Genomic DNA, 25372 nt, shown 5'->3' with positions numbered 1-25372 from the left:
CTTGGAAGCGGATACTTATTCTTGACTGTTACCTTATTCAACTGCCAATAATTCACACACATCCTCATGCTTCCATTCTTCTTGTTAACCAAGAGCACTGGTGCTCCCCACGGTGACACACTCGGTCTTACAAACTGTTTTTGCAATAGATCCTCTACTTGTTTCTTGACCTCTGCCAATTCCACCGGTGACATCCTATAAGGCGCCACAGAAATTGGGCTTGCTCCCAGAATGAGGTCGATAGCAAACTCTATCTCCCTCTCAGGTGGCAGCTCGGAAACATATTCAAGAAACACCTCCAAGAAATCCTTTACCACTGGAATATACTCCGGCTCCACCACGCTTTCAGTTTCCATTGAGAACGTAACCATGAAAGCCTTGGCGTTTACCGTGTCCTCCCACGCTTCTTGGCTCATAAGCTTTGGAACCTCTGCCATTGTCGCACCGAAGATTATAGTCTTCTCCCTACAGTCCAGCAGCACATGGTTTGCAACAAGCCAATCCATTCCCAGAATTACATCCAGTTGAGAAAGAGGTAAGCAAATCAACTCCACCTCAGACTCCCTACCATGTACCATCATTGCGCACCCCAAACACACCTATGACGTCATAACCGGCTTACCCGTAGGGGTAGTCACCACAACATTACATGACAATTCAGTTACATACAAATTCAGATTCTTCGCACAGTCCACAGATACAAAGGAGTGCGTAGCACCCGAGTTAAACAACACATCAAGTAGTCTGCCTTTAATTATACATTTACCTCAGATCAGCTCCCCAGATTGTGAAGCCTCTGCCCCACTCATAGCAAAGACTCTACCTGAAATGCTCGGCTTCTGCCCCGTACTCGGTCCTGTACTTCCTCTCTATTCCAGCCTCTGAGCTGTACTTGTACTGCCTCCCTTCTTGGCGGCCCAACACTCATTGGCAATGTGCCCCGACTTCCCACAGTTGCTACAAGTTATCCTCAGCTGTGGGCAATCTTTCACTATGTGTGGCCCTCCACACCTGAAGCACTTAAGCAGTCCTCTAAAAGAACTCGTTCTAGAGCCACTCCCACTACTCCTCTCTTGAGAAGAACTTCCTCGGGATTGAGAACTATTCGAGCCTGAATACGGCCCCTTTGAGAACCTCGAGGGTCTTCTATCATGTCTCACTGGACCAGCTCCCCTAGTGTCCACTGTCTTCCCTCTTGAGTTAGCTTCAAAGATTCTGCTCTTGCTTACCAGAGTGGGCAAGTTCGTCAGTTGAAACACACTGACTGCAGTCTGAATGTCTGACCTCAATCCATGCTCAAACTGAGCACACAGATCCTCTTCTCCATCACCATGCTGATAGTGAGGCCAGTATTTCATTAACTGTTGGAACTTAGCTGCATACATGTATTATAAGTACACTATTTAATATATTATAATACTTGTATCATAATCACACTCATCAATCTATTATGACTCACATATTATAATTACACGCCTCATAATTCTACAATCATGTCACATTATTCACTTTTGTACATAATACTCTTTCTTCATTCAAGAACAGTCAGACATTTTTCATCAATAACCCAAATCTACCCATTTCAACATATATCACTTATCAGACAAACATTCATTTTTATTGTATCATATCAATCTAATATAGAGAAATTATCAAACAATTTCACACCACATATATTAATATAATGTGCTAAAGGTTAAACACCTTTAGACTCAACCTAGGCATACAATTTAATATACATATTTTCTCGGTATTAATAAAATCGCCTATCCTAAAGTTTAACATTATCCAATATTCATAGTATGTCTATTATTTAGAATATTAAATAGCAATCTTAACTACACCTGAATAATATTCAATACTAAAATCATAATATTTCTCAAAATTGATCCTGTTTATAGCTTTTATTATAAAATTATATTTAGCTAGTTCTGAAAATAATCATAGATTTTCATGTCTAAAAATCTCTATTCTTACACTTGAGATTTTAAGAAAACATTAGGATTATAGGGTTCTAATAGAAAAATTTAGTATTTTGAAACCAAAATACCTAAAAAGGAGTTAGGGTTTAGGATCAACTTTCCTTACCTGGAAATGGATTTCTTAGATTAAGTTTTCCTAGAGATTCAAGAGAGAGGTAAAACGTTCTTGATAGGATATAGTCTTAAAGTTTCCTTGAGTACTACAAAGCATAAAACTTTAGATTAAGAGAAAACGAAGAGATAAGAATGAGATTAGAGATCTGAATTTTGAGAAACTTACTTGGATCTGAATAGAATAGACGTTTGAGCTCGAATTTAAAAGAGATTCGGGGTTCGAGAGAGTTTTCTCTGAGAAGAGAAGGTGAGACAACAGAGAGAAAATGAGAAGAAAAATTGTTTTAATAAGAAAATGAAAGTTTCAGCATTGAGGTCTCTTAAATACTCCTCTTAATTCACACGTTCTTACTTGAGCGAGCAAATCGCTCAAGTGAGAATAGGCTCGCTCAAGCAAGAAAACCAGACAATAGTTTTTATCCATTATTTTGCTATTCTCACTTGAGCGAAAGACATTCTCATCTAGACAAGAATGGGTATAGAGAACTCCCTAATTTTTCTGCAACTCCTCGCTTGAGCGAGCTCATCTCGCTTGGACAAGGTCACTTCTCACCTAAGCGAGATCCCTTCTCCCCTGGATGAGAAGATAGTTGAGACAATTTTACCTTATCTTGCTTAAGTGAGAGTGCTCCAGAATAGTTGGCCCAGAAAATTTCTATCTCGTCTAAGCGAGACATATCTCACTTGAGCGAAAAACTTGGTATCAAAATTTCTATTTTTTCCATACAAAAGTAACATAATTGAGGATGTTACAAATTACATTTAATAATTTAAAATTAAATACATAAAACTTAATTCTATTGAACTTTATATTTAAAAGGATACTTAATCTTATTATGAGTTGGTCAAACTTAAATTATGATTTGACCGCTTTTTGCAGTAAAATCGTTGATATGATAACTAGATTTTCGGAATAAGTCAGCTTTAAAATCTAATGACCACGTAATTATATCCTTACAATTATGGTATCTTCATTTTACGTTTCTTCACAATTACTTTCAATTTATTCATATATCAAATCATAATTTTGAAAATCAAATAATTTATATGAGTATAAATGGGGTGCAATAAATATTGTGAAACTCTTATTTTGCTTATGGTTAATTATATAATAAATTAATTTAATCTTTAAAAAAAATTATTTGACTTAATTTAATTCTTAAAAAAATAAAATCACTAAATAATTTGTTAAAATTATAAGAATCAAAGTGTCTCATTATTCTTATAATTTTCACAGATATACTAAAATGTTTACATTCACTTTCAAAGATCAAATTGTACTTGACATTTTTTTGGGTATTCACTTCTAATTATACAAACACAGACATTTCACACGCAATGGCGGGAAGTCGGCAACCTTGTTTGGGAAAGAGTAAATCTAACGGGGCATTTGGCACGACACGAAAAGCTATCTTAATTTGGCAATCTTATCTTTGAAGAACTTGTCCTATAAAAACAAGCTTTAATTAATGATAGTGCATGCTAGGGCCACAAACATGGACCAAGATTGACGTTTGACAACCTTATCCTTGTTATTCAAGACATCTCATCTCTCACATTCACTGCTTCCTAGTTTTTAACTTGCACACAATGCTTTGTGGCCATCAACGACCAAGTTTCAGACACATCCCTTTTCTTTGCAATTTCTCAACCCCTTTCCACCGATCAATTGATTCACACACAGCTACAACAGGACTTATGGTTGCGTTAGTTTCAAAACAAAATATAACAAATAACACTGAAAACTGAGCAAGAATTCGTTCGTGGCAGATCACTTTTTATTCGTATATTTTGGGGTCTTCGGCTTTGCCAGGCTTGTAACATACTTTTATCTTAATTAAGACGTACTATTTAAAAATAATGTAAAATATATATTTAAATAATGTGTTCTCTATAAGAATTGCTGATTTAGAATTAATTCTTAAATAAATTTTGTTAAGATTAATTTAGTTCTCAATAATTAGTACACAACTATTACAAGAAGAAGTGATTATGTACAATCATGGTTGAATAAGATCGTTAACATGAGAATAATTTGCTATGATTGATTGTAGGTAAGTTATGTAAAGGAAATGAACACATTGAAAAAGAAGATTAAAAAAGTTTACTTCCCTAGCACAACCACATGTAAGTATTCATTTTAAAATGCCTTTAACAATTGTGTGCTGATTAAGAGAAGGATATACTAATAACTTGTCATGTGATAATGTTGGGTTAAAATTTTATTAGCCAACTCAATACTTAATTTGTTAAGGGTTAAATTTTAACAAAACTTTATAGGAGCTACTTTTAAATACAACACTTTAATAAGGCCAAAAAATTTATTAAAGCATTTATTTAAATATACTTTTAAATATTATGTGTTAACTAGACTGAATATTTGCAATTTGTCAAACATACGGCAGTGTTAAGTTAAATCTTTGTTTATGTATTATGTATTAATATTTATAAAAAATAATAGAAGTGTTTGAAAGAATAATTAATTAACTTCCATCTCTAAAATCTAACTACCAAATGTATCTTAAAAATGATCAATATACTTCTACTTAAACTTAGTATATTCTATGCAATAGAAGTGTTTGAAAGAATTTATTAAAATAATTTTAAAATTGATTTTAATAAATTTTATAATTAAATTAATGTCATAATTATTTAGATATATGATTTTTTAAGATAGTATAAATTTAAAAAAATTTATACTTGATTGAACTTTTCATTTAACTTACATTTAACAGATTATAATTTATTACTTCATTAATTGTTAGATATAAATTTAATAAAAAATTCAAATTGAATATAAATTTTTTTATACTTAACCTGAGGATAGATAAATAATCTATTTATCGAAATGCACCGGCATTACCCGTATCCTCTTTGGTTTCTGTAATGACGTTGGTGATGGATGGTGTTATCCCAGCTCTCTAGCAACACGTGCACAATTCTTAGGAGAAAATGTAGAAACTTTGGCACATGTCTATTACAAGGTCTTGCGTTGGGAGGGGAAGGGTATATTTACGCTCTTACCAAACTTCGATGTTACAGAGGAAAAGGCTCCAAAGCATGCATGTGATGCTAAAATGAGCTGGAAAAGTTTTTGAGCTTCACAGTCGATGCAATGCAAATGCCTTATTTCCAAATTGGGAATCATTTTAAGCACGTTTATAAGACCAAATCACCATTCAATAATTAATTACCCACACTCTGTCCCTCTTCACAATCCCATCGGCGACCCACAACACATTCTCCACTGCCTTTCATGGGTCTTTATAGCCATACAATTTCTCAATTATATCAATACTAACTCTTATTTAATTCTTTTTCTAAATTATTTGTTTGATTAATAAAAATAAAATACACTATTTTAAATAAAAATTAATTAAATAGTGATAAGAGTATATATCTATAAATTTTTTCCATTAAATATGAATTAAATAAAAAGTTTACATTAAACTTAAAAGTTTTTAAATTTACACTGCAAGAAAATCTTTTTCCATATATATATATCCTAAAAATATAATCAACTTGAGAGAGCATGAAACTGATAAACCTTGTATGGGCAGTGCAAACAGAGACTTTCTCGGATTTAATTAGTTTTCTTGGCTGATTATCACTTTTTGACTAAACAAGTTAGGCAATGGCGAGTGTTGGTTGTGAGTGGAGAAAACTTTCTAAAGTGACTGTTAGGCAGAAATGTTGTACTGTGACTGGAAACTAGTCCTCTTCATGATCAACTCTTAGCTAGCTAAAGCTACTGCTTTTCACAAGGAATATAACTCTTCTACACTCGTTCAATATATATAAAATTAATTTAATTTAATTTAAAATGTATTCTTATCTTAATCATTAAAATTTAGAAGCATGAAGTGTTTTACTTACATCTTTAAAAGACAAATAATTTTTTTATCGGATCGATGTCAATACTGTTATGTGTATCAATATTTGAAATTTATATTAACTAACAAAAATATAAATTATTTTTTTCATTGAAAATCAAGATGTTTTATTTTATTAATACTTAAATATATTTTTAGTCTTCACATTTTAAAAATTTTTCGTTTCAATTTCTTAAAATATATACTTTTTGTTTTATCTTTATTCTTTTTTGAATTTTTATTTTTATTTTCTATTGCTGATATATTCCATTAAACATTGCCAATTAGTTTTTAGTTGGAACACGTAAGTTAAAAAGACTTAAAACAATAAGTTACTAAAATATAAAGACTAAAACACAAAAATAAAAATAAAAAAATTAAAGAAATCAAAACAAAAAAATTCACTAAGATATAAAAATTAAAACATATATAAGCCTTTCATTAAAATACAAAAAAAATATGATTACTTAACTTTCCAAATAGAAATAACCTTTGAAAATTAATTGAACAAGCTTTGTCATTTCAAAATTTTCATAAGAGTTTTATATTCATCAGAAAAATCGTTAAAATAAAAAAATTAATTAATTTGGTTACAATGTTTCTTTTAAGATATTAAATTTTATCAATCTTTTAACTAAATTGAAAGTCTACATTTCTATATAAATTTATATAATTGCATACAATTATTATTATTATTATATATATATATATAATTTTTAATTTATCTAAAATTTAATATATAAAATTATTGAGATAACATCATATAATTTAATAATAATTTTTTTATTTTTATTAAAATATTATTAAGCATATAAATGTTGAAGACCTATTTTTAAATAAAATTTTAAGGAGCCGTATTCATCACTATTTATAGATAGGTTTTATTTAACTAAAGTAGAACTCAAAATAAAAAAGTAGAATTGCTTATAAGGTGGATATTTACCTAGCTCTCGACTCTATTTGTATCCTTCAAAATAATACTATCACTTTGATTCAATCATAAATTAATGAAAAATGAAAAGACAATGCAACAGAAACAAACGTCAAATGAAAGAAAAAGAGCAATGGAGATTATCACTTCCCTTGTTAATTAATATCATGATGCGTACCCCTTTCATCTATCTACTTTCATGTTCATTCAATTCAAAAATACATTAAAAAAAAAAAAACTAAGAGAGAACAGTCATTTAAAATTTTTTTTTTATTACATTTATTTTATTAATTTTCATGTGTTGTGTTGAAAATTAATCACTCTCAATATAACTTTAGCTAATTAATTGGCTACCTATTGTACTATAATTAATTAATCAAATGATAAAGTATTTATAGTTTAAATTTTAAAAGGATGAACAATAATTTTTTATTTTAAAAAAATTATTAAATTAATAAATTTATTCAGATTCATATTTTTTAGATTATTTCCATTAATAATCATTAAATGTTTAAAGGTAATAATTTGAAAACAATAACATATATACTAATAAACTTATTAATAATTAAAAAAAATAAAATAATAAGGTAATTTTAGTGATAGCAAATGTGAAGTCAAATGTCATAAAAAAAATTTAATTAATAGAAGACAATAAAGATTTTAAATTTTTTTTTGTTGAATATTTGTATGTAACTCATTCTCTTCTACCTTCTACATGAATGTATCTTGATTGTATAGACTTTTGATGACATGTTTACATTAGACCTAACCATCTATTCAATAGACTTAACCAAATTCTTTTTTGAAAAGATAACTATCTCAATCAAAGTACATTGGTAGTATTTTTAGAAAAATTAATAAAATTAGGATGTTGGAACAAGAAAAATCATTTCACACAAAGAAACACTAAATTCAAGGGAAAAAACATTATTTTAAAAAATGAGTCTTTAAATTTAATAATGTAACCATTGATAAGTAATTATAAAATTATAAATTACTTTTTGTTTATAATTTTTTAAAAATTGAGCAAAATCTATGCTCACAAAGAAAAAGAACAAACAAAAAATTTGCAATAAAAACTCATTATATCCATAAAGATTTTGTTGAGATTTCAAGTGTGAGTGCTAAAGATAAGAATATCGAAGAGACCAATAATAATGCCAAAATAAATATTATTTCATTATTCTTGAATAGTAACATTGTCATAAGCTACATTTATTATGTCACCTCTCGTAAGGCAAACATGAGAAAAAAATGTTAAAAATCTAGTCCAAAGTTGTCTAATATAGGTAAGGTAGAGTAATCATTAGGGTCAAAACAAACTCAATAACTAGTGGAAAAGAGTTATTAGACTCCATCCTTGTGTAATGAGAATTCATGTTTAAGAGTTGAATAAGAAACTTAAATTAGTTAATGAAGGTTCTTTCAAGACAATCATGAATTGTTTCAATGGAAGGAGATAGATTTAAATTATTAGATACAGAGATAAATGAAGCTTCTAAGCAAGTGCTTAAGCTTTCCAAAAGGTATTCCATGGATTTGGAAAATTGACACAAGGCCCAAGCACATGAATTCACAAGTTACATATGCAATACCACTAACCTACGGCATAACCAATTTGCTTTTCTTCCTCTCAAATTAATATATTTAATGATAGGATTTAAATAATTTAATATGTTGATTTGGAACATTCGTGGAACAGTGACTGAAGTAGGTCATATGCACACACATAATATTGTTGGTATGTATTATCTAATGATGGTTATTTTGGTGAAAATTCATTGCAATTTTTCCAAAGCTCACCACTTTTTGAGTACACTTAGATATAAGGATTGTTACATTGTTGACGTGCAAGGTCATTCTAGGACTATACAAGCTCTTCTTAATAAAGACGGTAGTTGTAAGTTTAATATTTTAGACACCCATGATCAGGTTGTTACACTTGGTATTTTTAAGAGAAATGGTTGTTGAGCTTATTGTGTAATTCATGTAAAACTCGGTGCCCACACTTTAAGATAATTTAAGTTATATAAATTGATAAGTATTATTAATATCCCGTAGGCTCTATTGAGGGGCCTTAATAAAATTTCAGTATCCTTATAAGTTTGAGAAATCATTTTTATGGTCAGAACTAAGAAGTTTGTTCAAATGATTGATTTTTGTCACTATGAAAATAAGAGTGTTGAAAAATAAATTTACTTAGATAAAGAAGGTTAATGATTACCAACACTTCTTGATTGGGGAAATTAAGTTGGAAAGTTTGGAGTGAGGATGATAACTTGTGGGTGAGTTCTTCGACACAAAAATAATTTGGAAAAGATGACTTGCACCAACTCATCCATAATAGAACCCACATTTGGAAATAGCTAGCGAAAGGAGTAAAACTCCAAATTAGTCCTTGAGATTGTGAGTGTTGAGTAAATTGGTCCTTAAGATTTTAAAATAAATTCATTTATCCTCAATATTATTAAATGTCTAATTAACACTTTAGTCCAACAAACATTTTCTATCATAATATGATCGATTTCTGTCATCATTGTTGCTATCATCTCTAACATTCTCATCCATGATGTTTCCAGCCTCTACTGCCACTAAGCTCAGTGTTGTTACCAAACTCATCGCATCACTGCCAAAAGGATCATCACTGTCATCACTAAAGAACCTCTCATTTCTAAGTACGTATAGAATACAATGAACGACACACTCCCTATCCTTACATTGAAGAATCCTTTGTTCCCAACTAGATCTCAACAAAGAATAATTCCACTGTCACTGTGAAATACACCAAATGCGAGTTCCATGATGGTGACAATAGCAATGGTAAGATTGAGAAGGTTATGAAAAGGATGAGGAATGTGAAGATTCAAAACGAGAAGCGAGGAAGGGGAATGTGTGATTTGTGGTATCCTATACATACTTAGCTTCACTAGTGGTGGTGCAACAATGTCATAATCATTGAGATCTAGTTGCATAGAAGGGGTTCTTTGATGATGATGGTGATGGTTCTTTTATTAGTAGTAGAGGTGGCAAGTTTAGTGACAATGGTTGTTAGGGATGAAACTTTGATGATAGCAATGATGGTCCCTTTGGCAATGGTGGAGATGTTACGTTTAGTAACATTGCGAGTTTGGTGGCAATGGCAATTGAAACGTTGTGGGTGAGGAAGGAGGGGAATGTTGTAGGTGGAAATGTTAGAGATGGAAGCATCACTAGTGACGAAGATTGGTCACACTAGTGTCTGAGATTATATAAAATGATGTTGTTTTGACATTTCATGTCTCTTAACAAAAGTTAACACCATTATAATAGAAACGGCTAGTTAGACTAAAATGTTTCAATTTTGACAAAGTCAAAGATTAATGAGTTTATTTTAAAATCTCAGGGATCAATTTACTCAGTGCTCACAATCTCAATGACTAATCTGGAATTTACTCAAAGCAAAAATATTTATTCACTATATTAATGCATCACATGGCATGTAAGGTAATGGTCTTCATCTATTTGGTATGATAGTTGGTTGGGTGAACGCTTACTTTGCAACAAATTAGAGTTGCTTCATATTTTAAATACTTGCACTTGAAAGATATTTGGATCAATTGTATATAGAACTTAGGAAACTTATATACCATTATAAGTACAAATGTTAAATGATTACTTTTAAGTTAAATTAGCCTCTCAAGATTGATGACTCATGAAGGTTTATTTTGGGAGGTTCAAACTTAAGAAAGCACACAAAACCTAGTGGTTATGCTTGGTTACTTAAAAGGATAAGGAATTAGGATTGTAATTATATATGGTCTTAGTGTTAGAAGTAGAAATTTCTAAAGAAATTAAAACTATTCCTTGGGCTATTATTACATCAAATCCACCAATGATCTCATATTTAGTAGGAACATGATAGAGACTTCTGCTCATTCTTGTTGTAGTAACACGAATGAATTACACTTCCATGTTTATGGGTAACTTGTATACTCATATATGATATGAGTAGCCTTTATGGTGCAATATTATAGTAGATTTGGCATTAAAGGAATAATAACCTTCGCATGGATTCAATTAAGTAGGACATTAATTATGTTATAAAACTTTGTCTACTTATGGCCATAAAGGCTAATCTTTTCTTGCAACAAAAAACTTAGACTTTGTTTGGAAGTTTGGAGAGAGAGGGAATGAAAAAGTTTAAACGATTCAGGAGGAGAGAAGAAAGGTGAGAAAAAAATAATAAACTCTTCTTTTGTTTGGATGTTTAATATTGAAAAGCAAAGGTAATCGAGGGTTTAACATGTAAATAACATTATTATTCTTTTATATTTTTATTCATATATTTTTAAAATTTCTATTTCTATTTTTTATAATTTAAAAAAATTCTCACTCTAAAAACAAATATTTTTGAATTTTTTTTTATTTTTTATTTTCTTAATATTCTAACTCTAGGTCATGCTAAATATTTTATCTAACAAATAAAAATATAAATGATAAACCCTACTACATGAGTTACTAAATCTTTTCAAAATAGAGAATTAAAAAAAAAAGGTTAGAAAGGTTTTTGAGGTTTAGAAAAACTCCTAACCCTTCTCCTTATATTTAATTAACTTTCAAACAAGGGTTAGTGATCACTAATCTCACAATGTTGATGATAGTTGGAACTCCTCCTCTACAATGATAGGGTGTGACAATAACGTATTTTGTTTAAGTTCAAAATGTTAGTTATTGAGTTTTCGAGGTCACTATGGTACATGTAGCATACTACTAGTTGAGTTAAATGTTATTTGTAACACCTTAATTTTAATTTTCAAATAAATAAATTTCACAAAAATAGGAATAATAAAAATTTTCATTTAAATAGTTCTAGTACATATAGTTTAGTAAGGTATTTCAAAATCAAGAGAGGGTTACAAGTTTGCATCAAATAAGTGCTACAGGACCAAATTAAATACATCAAATTTTAAAACTCAATTTTCTAAGTCCTATAGCAATTTCATCCCTCCCGTTCACTGAATCCGGTGCTGATCGTCTTGGTCACCTAAAAAATAAATGTAAAGGTGAGTACTCTATACTATCCCACGCAATCACAGAGACTCACCTTGCATGTTTCATAGCAATCACTAATATGATAAAATCATATTCAAACAAACATTAATCCATTCTTTTCAATAGTACTCACACACATTTGCATATAAATTCACACATAGGTGTGTTCACTGCATCCTCAATTATTTCAGACTCACACATGCGCTCATTGCACGTAGCCATGCTCACTGTGGTACTATGGTCACAGATTCTTAATGCCTTCAACCTCAGGAACTTAGTTCATACCATGGTGTTACCACTACCCTTTCTTCTTCAAGGTATTACTACCGCTCTCATCTTTTACACCTCTAGTGTAGCATTGAACTATTCATAGTTTTCAATCATTCCAAACATTGTCACAATCACATCCAACATGTCATTCACACATATTTCCAACTATTTAAATTATTCGGCATCAATCGATGACATATTAACACACACATTCACTCATATTCTCAATCAAGGGCATGTTGACCCATGTTCAACTACATTATATCCAACCACACAATTTTTATCCTAATCTCATCACAATCAAGTCAGTTCATCATGCATCAAACACAACATCAATCATATTTAAATTTCACACAAGGTTCTTGATGTAACATATTTTAGGATTACATTTATAGTTTTATTTTGATTAATAAACACTTTTCATATGCTTTATTTTTAGAGTTTTTATCATTTTCTAGTTATTTGAATAAATTGGGCTTGTTATGCTTTAATTTCGTATTTTTTATTATTCTGACATCTAGCTACTCTTTTGACCATAACTTTTTCTATAGATATCATTTTTGGCTGATTCCAATTGCATTGGATTCTAAACATCCAAGGCTTCAAAATGAATATATGGATCGGTAGATTTGGAGTTCTTTTCAATTTTTTATGATTTTTTTAAGTTGAGACAGATTTGTTTAATATTGTTGCGGGATTGCATTTGGACTCTTGTTATTTAATAATTGTATTGGGCTTTTAGATATTATTGAAGCCCACATTTTGGGGAGTGATTAGACACTTTGAGATTTTAAAACTTAGCCGAAATAAGAATATTTATTTACTTTCCCTCAAACTCCCTTGTTCTTTTCTCATTCTTGCATGGGGTAAGTGTTTCGATGGAAGGCTAAACCTCTCATTCAATCTGTAGAATCCAAGCGTTGTAATTTTGACTTGAGTTCTGCGCTAAATTGCTCTGAATTTGTTCTCTTTTCTCTCTAATATCAGAATTGTGTATTGCGATCGTAATTAACTTTTCTGTTGTTTGATGTAATTTGTAATCTCTTTCTTTATTTGAAATGTTTGATGAAACTTGGGTTGAAAATGAAAAATTTATTATTTTAAAAATTTGTGAAATTCCTTATTTATTGAAACTAAATTAAGGTGTTACAAATGGTAGTGCAGTTAAGGACCCTCATAAGTATCTAAAGGAGTTTCACATAGTCTGCTCAACAATGAGACTTCAAGGAGTTCCAAAAGACCACATTTAGCTGAAGGCTTTTCCATTCTCCTTGGATGGTGCAATGAAAGATTCCTATAGTTAGGGTCTGTCATTTGCTGGATAGACATGAAGAGGAGGTTCCTGGAGAAGTTCTTCCCTACTTCTAGAGTAGCCACAATCAGAAAAGAGATTAGTGGCATCAGCATGCCTACACTGATCCTTGTTAGACTTTTCCTGAAAACAGCTATGACAAAGATTGATATGCACTCAAGAATTCTATCCATAGAGTTTGGAGATGATGTTGTGCAATTCAACATCTTTGAGGCCATGAAACATCTATCAAAATTGCATAGTGCATTTCATATAGATATCATTGATGTTTTAACTAAGGAGTTTTATATTGATTTTTCTGATATTTCTAGTTGTACATGCACTATAGGAAATTTGCGTAAAGTTTGTGCTAAAATAGATGCATATTTAATAACTGATGATATTTCATGTGATGCAGCAATAGGTTTGGAAAGTTCTAGCTTGATTACGACAAGTACACATACCCTTGAACCTGCTCAGATACATGCTGCAGAATTAGACTTTTCTACCAGGATACTTTCCTCTATTATGCAGGCACCTTCACTCGAATTGAAGCCTCTGTCCAAGCATTTGAAGTATGCATTTTTAGAGGCTGATAACAAGCTAGCATTGATTATTTAAGCAGATTTGGATGTTGCACAAGAAGGGAAGTTGTTACAAACTTTAGCAATCCACAAGCAAGCAATTGGGTGGACTTTGGTAGACATTCTAGGAATTAGCCTATCCACTTGTATGCATAAAATTCTGCTGGATGAAGATGCAAAACCTATGAGACAAGCCCCAAAGAAGGCTGAATCTCACCCTTCTAGAGGTGGTGAAGAAAGAAGTTGGCAAACTCTTAGCTGCTGGTATGATATACCTGATCTCTTATAGCGAGTAGGTGAGTCTGATCCATGTTATACACAAGAAGACTGACATAACAGTCATAAAGAACTAGTTTGATGAGCTGATTTTGACCAGAATTCAGAATGGGTGAGAAGTCTGTATTGATTATAGGAAGCTAAATCAGGCCACTCGCAAGGACCACTTTCTTCTGCCTTTTATTGATCAGGTCTTAGAGCGGATAGTAGAGAAATCCCATTACTGCTTTCTAGACAAATTTTCTGGTTACTTTCAAATACACATAGCCCAGAAGATCTGCATAAGACTACTTTCACTTGTCCTTTTGGTACCTTTACTTACAGATAGATGTCATTCGAATTGTGTAATACACTTGACACTTTTCAAAGGTGTATGATGAGCATTTTTGTGGACTTCCTAGAGACCTCACTTGAAGTATTGCATGTTTAGATAGCTTGTCTAGAGTATTAGCTAGGTGCATACAGTTCAATTTGGTTTTAAATTACGATAAATGTCATTTTATGGTGATCGAAGGAACTGTACTAGGGCATGTAATGTCAAGTAGGGGTATTGAGACTGATAGAGCCAAGATTGATGTAATTGTTTCTTTACCTTACCTTACTTTTGTGAAAGAAGCGCACTCTTTTCTTGGCCATGCAGGTTTCTATAGACACTTCATCAAAGATTTCAACAGAATCGCGTCCCCATTATCTACCCTTTTGCAAAAAAAATACTGATATCATCTTTGATCAAACTTGTAAGGACATTTGTGATGAGTTGAAGAGGCGCCTCACTTCTACTCCTATCATTCAGCCTCTGAATTAGGAGATTCCGTTTGAGCTTATGTGTGATGTTTCAAACTTTGTAGTTGGTGCTGTCATTGGTCAAAAAGTAAAGAAGCAACCCCATGTCATAGCCTATGCTTCTTGGAAATTGGATAAAGGACAAGCAAACTACACCACTACAGAAAAAGAACTTTTAGTTATTGTTTTTACTTTAGATAAATTTAGTTCATATTTACTTAGCTCTAAAGTAATTGTTTTCTCTAACCATGCAGCTTTGAGGTACTTACTTAAGAAGTCAGATTCTAAACCAAGATTAATTCACTAGATTCGTCTTTTGCAAGAGTTTAACATTGAGATTAGAGATAGAAGTGGTGCAAAAAACTTAGTAGCAGACCATTTGACCATAATTCAGCAGTCACTGGAGGATCTCCCTATTAGAGACACCTTTCCAGATGAGCAACTTTACTACATTGGAGGGTATGATCTTTGGTATGCTGACTTGGTAAATTATTTGGTTGCCAAGGAGATTCTTATATACTTTTTCAAAGCTCAAGCTGTCAAGTTAAAGAGTGATTCTAAATATTACATTTGGGATTATCCATATTCGTGGAAGATATGCAGTGACAAGATCATCAAACGATGTGTGCCTGAACCTGAGTTCCAGTCTATGCTTAGATTTTTCCATTCCTTGGCTTGTGGTGGATATTTTGGACCTCAACATACAGCCCAAAAGATTTTAGATTATAGACTATATTGGCCTACTATATTTCGAGATGCACATAACTTCTATAAGACATGTAAGCGATGCCAAAGGATTGGGAACATCTCATGCCAGAATGAAATGCCCCAACTACCTCTCGTTTTCTGTGAGGTGTTTGATGTATGGGGTATAGATTTTATGGGTCCCTTTCCTGTTTCATTTGGCTATACCTATATTTTGTTAGCAGTGGACTATGTCTCCAAGTGGGTGAAGGCAAAGGCCACTTGTACTGATGATACTCGTGTTGTTGTAGATTTTATGAAGTCACATTTTTTTACAGGTTTGAATTTTCCAGAGCATTAATCAGTGAGCAGGGATCACACTTTTACAATCACACAATGACTGCTTTACTTCAAAAGTTTGGGATTATGCATAAAGTTTCCATACCATACCACCCTCAGACTAACGGACAAACGAAGATTTTCAATCGGAAAATAAAGCAAATTCTGAAGAAAACTGTCCAACCCAACAGAAAGGATTGGAATCTACGCTTGGAGGAAGCTCTATGGGCTTACAGAATCACCTACAAAACACCCATAAGAATGTCTCTTTATCGGGTTATTTTTGGGAAGACATGTCATCTACTAGTAGAAATGGAACATAAGGCATTTTGAGTGATCAAACAATGTAACCTAGATATAGAGGCAGCTGGCTCGCACAAGAAGCTTTAATTACAAGAGTTGGAGGAGTTTTGTAGAGAAACATATGAGAACTCCAATATCTACAAAGAGTGCACCAAAGTTTTTCATGATAAGCTAATAGGGCGTAAAGAATTCTACATTGGATATGGGATCATAAAGAAGCTTCATGGTTAATTGGCATTGGCTCAAGATTTTTCATGAGGGCTTGGAGAAACATGAATAAGAGGAGGCCACTTTTGATTTGGCCACCTACCCGGATTTATAGGAAGTTTTCTTACCTTTTTCTCACTTATTAGATTGTTTGAATTGTCCTTATGCTTATTGAGTTTTCCATTGAGGATAATGTTAATTTCAAGTGAGGGTGAGTACTATATTTTTGGTGTGTTTTGATTTGATAAGTGAACTTTGATATCTTGTGTGTTTGATTATTTGTGATAGAATATATACCTTATGAGGTTTTGAGCCATATAGATGACAATATCATGTCATTTTACTTTCCTTCATTGTGTGATTGTACTCATGGTTGTATGACACTAAAACTTGCCTTGAGCCTTTTTGAGACTATATTTTTCATATGCTTGCATTAACATGATAGAGGCATAATTTCTTTCTCGCAAACTACTAACCAAAAAGCCAACCTTGCATTATTTCCATTGTTTAAGCCTCCTTGAGCCTAATTGTCTTATTTCTTGTGATCTTAGCTCATTTCAAGCCAAAGGTGTAAAACAATAAAATGATAAAATGACCCAACCTTAGGGGATACAAGAAATTTGGAATTGTTTTGGGAATGACATAGAAATAAGTGTGGGAGAGATTACCTTAGAAAATGCAAGAGAAAAGAAAAACCAGCTCCTTAAAAAAAAAGGAGAAACAAAGAAAAAGAAAAAGTAAGCAATAGGAGCATTGAATGGCTAGCAAAAGTAAAAGAGGATTGTTTTTGAATTGTATTACATCTTTGTTTAGGAAATTTACTTTCATGCTTATTTTCTTTGGATTCATTTCCCATTATTCTTATATCTTATTAGGTTTTAGCTTGATTACCTTTGTAATTTTTTCACCTTCACCCTGCCCCTTTATAACCTAGCTAAGTCCTCTTGATTTTTGTGTGTATGTGTGAATTCTAGTGGAGAAGTAGGAAATTGGAAAGCTTATGGATGATCATGCTTCATGTTGTGCATTTTGAGTGACACACTTTACCTTATACACTTGAGTGATTGAGAGTATATCATGTTCTATCTCTTATGGTTCATTCACTTGATTTGATAAATTCATTTGTCAATTTGAAGTGTGAGGATTGATTTCCTTTCTAGCCATAATATTTGAACTTGATGGGCTTTGTACATAACCTAATTTGTTTTAGGTCCCCTATGGATTGATTTTGTGATTTACCCCGGAGGACAAAATCTTAAGTGTGGGAGAATTTGATGTAACATATTTTAAGTTTATATTTATAATTTTATTTTGATTAATAAACACTTTTCATATGCTTTATTTTTAGAGTTTTTATCATTTTCTAATTATATGAATAAATTAGACTTGTTACAAATAAATGCTTTAATTTCATATTTTTGGTTATTCTAACCTCTAACTACTCCTTTGGCCATAACTTTTTCTACATATATCATTTTTGGCTGATTCTAGTTGCATTGGATTCTAAGCATCCAAGGCTTCAAAATGCATATATGGATTGCTAGATTTGGAGTTATTTTTGATTTTTTATGATTTTTTTAAGTTAAGGCATATTTGTTGAATATTATTGTGGGATTGCATTTGGACCCCTGTTATTTAATAATTGGGTTTGGGTTTTTAGTTATTATTGAGGCCCGCATTTTAGCCACTTAATTTACCCTAATCAGAACCTATAAATAAACTAATAAGTTTATGAATTAAGGGGGAGTGATTAGACACTTTGAGATTTTGAGACTTGGCTAAAATAAGAATCTTTACTTTTACTTTCTCTCGAATTCTCTTATTCTTTTCTCATTCTTGCGTGGGATAAGCATTTCGATGGAAGGCTAAACCTCTCGTTCAATCTGTGAAATCCAAACGTTGTAATTACGACTTGAGTTCTGTACTAAATCACTCCGAGTTTATTCTCTTTTCTCTCTAATCTCATAATTATGTATTGCGATTATAATTAACTTTTTTATTGTTAGAATTTAAATTAGGACTCGATTGATGCTCTGATTTGATAATTAATATGGATTAGGTTAAATGATTATTTGATTTAATTCGTAACTCTATTCAGTTAGGATTTAAAACTTTAGATACTGTGATAGTCAGAGTTACATGCAATTGGTATTCTATGAATTGATGTTTCTTAATTTATTTTTACTCACTTTAATTCGGTTCGTAATTTAATTTAATTAATTTGTAATTTTTAAAACCCCAAAAAACTTTATTTGCATTCTTTAAAACAAAACCTAAAATTGAATTTGACTGAAAACATATCTACATGAATCAACCTAGGTTTGGCTCTATACTACAAAACCTTTAAAAAACTTAGTTGTTTTGAGAGCGACTCAGCATCGTCTTTTAGTCCCTATTACAACCCAATTACAATCAAACCATTTTCTCACACATAATATCGACCGACGCTTAATACGTCATGTCCAGGATGAAATCCATCAAAACACACATGTTCCTACGTCCTATCTCCACGACATTACAACATATAGCAAATAAATAGATTTTCAAGCAAAATGAGATAGGGTAAAGTCCCCCCTTACCTCGGAATGAAGACCCAACATGAAACTCAACAATGGAAACGCTTCTCACATGGATTTCATCCTAAATATATGGAAGAATTCCATGAGAAACTAAAGAGAACCGAGAAAACAAAGAATAGGGACGAAAATTGAAACCCTAGCCATCAAAACTTACCTCCAAACGTGATTCCAACCTTCAATCTTGCTCACCAACAGTTTTGGAGGTAGTTTAATCGGTGAAAATGGGTCAAGAGTCGAGAGAATCAAAGAGATTTTAAAGAGAGGAATGAAAAATAAATTTTCTAAACCCTAAACCCCTTAAATACCCTTCTGATCGCGATATTCTCGCTACAGCGAAACTACACACAGAAATGCACACTCTTTTGTCTCCTTCTCGCTACCTCGAGAAGCCTCTTGCTGTAGCGAGAATGCAACAAAATCACCAAACTCGCCCAAGACTTTCTCGCTATAGCAAGAACACCCTGCAACACACACTTAACTTATTTTATCAATCAATCTAAACCAACCACAGTCAAACATTCTCAATACAGAATCAACATTCACATATTCGTACATGTTCACGTCATCATATATATTCACATCATTCCATACATCAAATACACATTCAAATAAAACTCCACAATTTATATTAATATAAAAAATATCATTACAAAATTCGGAATGTTACATTATTCATGATGATTTATGGTTAACATAGACTAGATGTTAAGGAGATTTGTTGTGAATATGACTCACTCAAAGCAATTCAATTGTTCAACTCATATTTGCTTGCAAGCTTTAACATACATGAAAAGTTAGTGTCAAACATTTGAACATTAGTACAAAAGTCTTGGGTAATTTGCTTAAAACATATCTTCAATATCATTGCATATGGTCTTGTTAAGATGATTTTTAGAGCTTACTCAATTTTTAGAATTTTAAAATCTTCGCCTTATTCTTTATATGAAATCTTTATGAGAGGTAATAATTTTTTTTATTATGTAATTAGTTTTTATTTTTCAAGAAAAAAAACTTATGTTGAACATTGATTCTTAGAAAGATAAAATATATTGATTATTGAAATTATTATTTAATATATGTAAAATTATAAAATTTGACAAAAATATACTTATTTTTAAAAATGTATCTAAAAATATTGAATAATAATTTAAATTCTTTAAATTTGAATAAAAAAATTTCTATTTTAAATAAAATTTATTTAATAAATTTAAATTATTTTTTATTATTAAGAAATATAGTATGTTTATGCTAAAATAGAAAAAATACTTTTTATTAAATAAAAATTTCCTCAGGTCATAACATTGATTAATTAAATTTGATAAGAATTATATATATATATATATATATATATATATTAATATAATTATATTATAATACTCAACAACGTCAAAGAAATCAGATTTTTATTTAATCACCATTTCTTGTTTGAAGATCTAATTGTACAGTTAATCTGCTCAACACAACATTCATAAAAGAGAAAAAAAAAAAAACTCAAAACAACGTGAAGGTCAACCTTATGGGAAAGGTCTTACAGTTTTATAATTTTATTAGCATCAATTGTTAAAATTTATTTTAAATATATGAATATAATAAATTTATTAATAACATCAATTCTCATAAAAAAATATTATTTATAATTACATAAATAATGTAGAAACGAATCGAAAACAGGTCAAAGGATTCACATGTTTTAGATTTAGGACAAAGCGAATTAAAAATAGGAAGCAAGCTTAATCGGGATCCGAAGATTACGAAAAGTGTTATAATATTATTATGCTTAATAAAAAGGCGATTATCTAAATTTTATAAACAAAATTATAGTACCCTGACGTGTAACGAAAAACGTGTAGTATCCTATGGAATTGTAGTTGGCGATTTAACGATTACGGTTACGGTGGGTGAGGTCCACGGAAAATATAAGAAGCGCAGTGGGCGTAATACGCCACACTCCATCCGAAAAAAAAAAAAAACGATGACTGTCACAGTGTGAATGGTGGATGCTCTTCACTCACTCGTTTTAGTTTCTCTCTCTTTCTGTCACGGTCATCCATTAACAGTGTCCAACTCCATATCTATGTTCATTCACTCTTCCTCTTCTAATTACAACAATTAATCAATTAAATAAACGATTCCGAACCTCGCTCACTGACTCACTCGCTGACTCGCTATTTGGGAATTGAATGATAGTGTTTCCGAATGGACCCTCCTCTCATCAACGATTCCACATTCTCCCCCGCTTATTCTCTCGCCGAGATTTGGCCATTCTCTTCCTCTGCAGAACCACAAATGCCTATTCCCTTTCCCCATCTCCCAGATGCCTCCGCCGAGGACTCCACCGTCACCGACCACAGCGCCACCGCACCAAATCACTCCAAGAGGAAGCGCCTCTCCTCCGATGAACACTGCTCCAAGATTCTCTCCACTACCACCACTGCTAATGACTTGGTTTGCCTTTACTCTCTCGCTGTCTCTTTCAATTTTTTTGGCGTAAACGCGATGAGTTATTAATATAATTTTAATTATTACTAAATTAGTACCTTTTTTTTTGTTATGTAATTACTAAATTAGCATTTGAAATTATGATTACTCTTGAAATTGCAAAAGTCATTATTTGTCGAATTAATTTTCGGCTCAATTATGATGTTTTTGTAATTTTGAAAATAATTTGAATGGTGGTTAGAATTTTAATTTTAAGAATTAATTTAGTGGTTTATACTTCAATGTGCACTAAAATAATAATAAAAATGTGCCAAAGTTTGTTTTGAAATTATTTTATTATCTTAAACTTTTAATTGGATGCGTTCGTCAAGGGATTGTTTTTGATTGGTTGATTGTATATGTCGATTCGAGTCCAATACTTTGTAGGTTTTGCAATTCCCGAATGTTTGGAATTTCGTTACGTTGTATTTCTGTTCAAGGACAAAATTTAGGTACAGGATATCACTAATTAAAATAGGAGTTTGACTTCATAGTCGATACAATTTTAATAGCGACGGATATTACACGAAAAATTTTAATTTAATTATAAAATGATATTAACAACACTTAAATACTACATTTATGCTTTGTTTTTTTTGCATAAAAGAGTTACAATTGTTTTGTCCAGTGATAAACTCCGGGGGTATGCTTTGAATCTGTTTAGCGTTTCATGAACTAGCGTTGTTAAAACTAGTATTGTGAAGCTGTGTTCTGATGGCACGAGTGCAAATTTTAACAGAATGATTCTGGCGATAAACGGATGAAATTAGGAGGGTCAAGTGTTGAAAATGATAGTTTGAAAGCTGAGGCAGAAGCTAGTTCAACGGCTGCTATCAAATCAGTTGAACAAAGCACTAAACCTTCAGAGCCACCTAAGCAAGACTATATTCATGTGAGAGCAAGAAGGGGTCAAGCTACCGATAGCCACAGTCTAGCAGAGAGAGTAACACTTCTCCCACTTTTTGTTTCTTACAAGTTATGAGCTTTGTGTGCTGTTAGACGTTTTTCTTTGTGTATTATTTGTTCAGTGGCATGCCATTTAACGACGCCTGTTTTTTGGCAGGCAAGAAGAGAAAAGATCAGTGAGAGGATGAAAATTCTTCAGGACTTGGTCCCGGGGTGCAACAAGGTAAATGCAATATTCTGTTAGATCATTGCAAGATTATGGATTCTGTTTTTTTCCTTTTTCATTTTCTTTTTTTATGTTCAGGTAATCGGTAAAGCGCTTGTCTTGGATGAGATAATCAATTACATACAGTCGTTGCAGCGTCAGGTTGAGGTGGATATCTTCATCTTTCTATCTCTATTGAGTATTTCCACTCAATGATGTTTTCTTTTTAAACTAATGAATCGAATTAAGTACCATACAAATTGGGTTTTGTAGTTCCTTTCAATGAAGCTTGAAGCAGTTAATTCAAGAGTGAACATGAGCCATACTATTGACGGGTTTCCTTCAAAAGATGTAAGTCTACCAACTTTGATGATGATCACGTAGACTTCTAATATGTAATCCGTTTCCACTTATATAATTAAGATTTGAATGTTATGTGTGACATTGTCTGCTCTTGATGCTATCAATTTTTGAACTACCGTAGGGGAAGTTGCCCTGGTGCTCTACCTGGAATTATTTTAATCTAGATGATTTGTCTTATAGCAAATTATTCTTCTTGGCTTAGTTTTTCAAAGAACCAATAAAACAAAGTGATCTATAAGTATATTGGTTCATTTGTGGCATCATTCTCTCTTATCAGTTGACAAAGCTCAATTGAAGTCAGGTTGGTATGGAACAAGTAGAGAGGAAGTGAAGAAAATAGAGAAAATATTGGTGATGTTCAATTTATTATCAAATTCAAGTCTGGGTATCCAGAACTCGGTTCACTACAATCCATAAATGGGTAAAACCAGATCAACTACCGAACACTCTAATAACTGAATGTTTATCTGGGGAAGGGAAGGATATAATTAGCGCATAATCTCCCCGCCCCCAGTTTTGTACCGGAGAAAACATCCATTTTAGATGGAACAATGGTCATCCTTCATGGAGAGGACAGGAGATTGAACTTTCAACTGCTTCATCTAAATCGTATAAAATTTGAGTCACAACCACAATGGCAAATCCCAAATTAGCTCAATTAAAAATTTGATTTGAACACCTTTGGAGGGAACATCATCATAATTTCCATGAGATTTAGAGTTCAATTCATTTTTTAGATGTGATTAAATGACTCACAGGGATAAAAATCAGTATAGCAAGCATGATCATGAGTTAAAAGTAGTGGGAACTACAGATGTTTGACCTCGCATATGATATGAAAGCTGGTACCTTGATTTCAAATTCACGTTCTCGTGATGGTTATATGTCTTGAAGCTTTATTATCATGAGACTCATAACATTCATTCTGCCTGGCACTTTAATACCAATAAGTCATTATATACTATCACTAGGAATTCAAAATAGCACTAAGCCATCCAAATTAATGTTCAAAACATTGAAAACCCTAAAAGTATGCACTACGGAGCTTCGGGCAATAAAAATAATATTGCATTTTATTTAGTTGAGAAGATCCAAAATACGTGAAAATGGTACCCAGACTGCTGAAAGCTGTGGTCACTTCCCTAAATCCAACAAACTGATGTGGAGGTTCTGCTCTTGAAAACTTCCAGGAAGGGACTTAGTTGACAAAAAGTTAGCCTAAAACCAAATTATGGACACACACACACACACGTCTAAAACTCTATTTGCAATTTTGCAGTGGAAAACAGTGTTTGACTCACATGAATATCGTCAACTGGAACTATACTTTCTTGTGTCATAGTATTTTTACCAAATTACCTAGACCTACATTTTTCTAATGAATCGTAGTTACTGGAGGACTGTTTATTCGCATAATATCATGATTTGAAACAGCTGATCTATTGTTTCAGGTTGGTGCTCAGCCATTTGACGTTGCTGGGATGATATTTGGATCACAGGCAGCAAGGGGGTATGCTCATGGATCACATCCTGGATGGCTGCATATGCAGCTAGGTGGTGGTTTTGATAGAACATAATTCAAGGAACATAATGCTAAAAATTGGGAATGACAAACCAGTCAGTGGGACTTGCATATGCATTTTTAACGACTTAGTCATCGCTGCAGAATGTTGTAGATTTACATGTCCATTGTTATAGTATGATATCCTCATTAATAGGAAGTGCATCTAATTGCACGTGCTTCACTATATTAGCAATTAGCAACTAGCAACTAGCAACTAGAAAATGGTCCTAGTGTGGTTTTCGTTTTTAAACTCTGCTGTGAGTGATAGGATTCATCTCTCCTGATTTGTTTCATAAAACAGTGTATGTTGCAGATATTTATTTGTGTTTTTTGAGTGAAGACTGTTTGAAAATTATGTCAAGATTCAAAGTTTGAGAAATTGACAAAGTAACACCAATGTGATTGAAACCATGGCTGTCAAACTGAAGGACACTTGCATCTTATGCCGTCATATTTTTTATAAACAATAGTCGGCAAGCCCATAATACTGCTTATAATAACTATTCACACATTCATTAATAACATATATACCTGCTCTGGTGTAGAACCTCATATGGCGATAGTACAATTCTGATATGGGGTCTCACGGTGGCCTTAGTGGTGGTGTTCA

General features: G+C 32.1%; 1 protein-coding gene across 1 annotated transcript; it reads left to right on the top strand.

The window, feature by feature from the left end:
• The first annotated feature begins 21193 nt into the window (after nucleotides 1–21193).
• On the top strand, nucleotides 21194–24826 carry LOC113846492 (transcription factor bHLH79-like). Its single transcript, XM_027474841.1, has 6 exons — nucleotides 21194–21691; nucleotides 22464–22667; nucleotides 22788–22853; nucleotides 22935–23003; nucleotides 23109–23186; nucleotides 24650–24826. The coding sequence occupies exons 1-6, from the start codon at nucleotides 21443–21445 to the stop codon at nucleotides 24773–24775; spliced, it is 792 nt and encodes a 263-aa protein (XP_027330642.1). The 5' UTR covers nucleotides 21194–21442; the 3' UTR covers nucleotides 24776–24826.
• Nucleotides 24827–25372: the final 546 nt, after the last annotated feature.

Source organism: Abrus precatorius, unplaced genomic scaffold, assembly GCF_003935025.1.
Source record: "Abrus precatorius isolate BTA unplaced genomic scaffold, Abrus_2018 Scaffold10, whole genome shotgun sequence".
In the NCBI taxonomy this organism is placed as follows: domain Eukaryota; kingdom Viridiplantae; phylum Streptophyta; class Magnoliopsida; order Fabales; family Fabaceae; genus Abrus; species Abrus precatorius.
The sequence above is the reverse complement of the archived record's forward strand: the minus strand, read 5'-3'. Positions and strand labels throughout refer to the sequence as shown.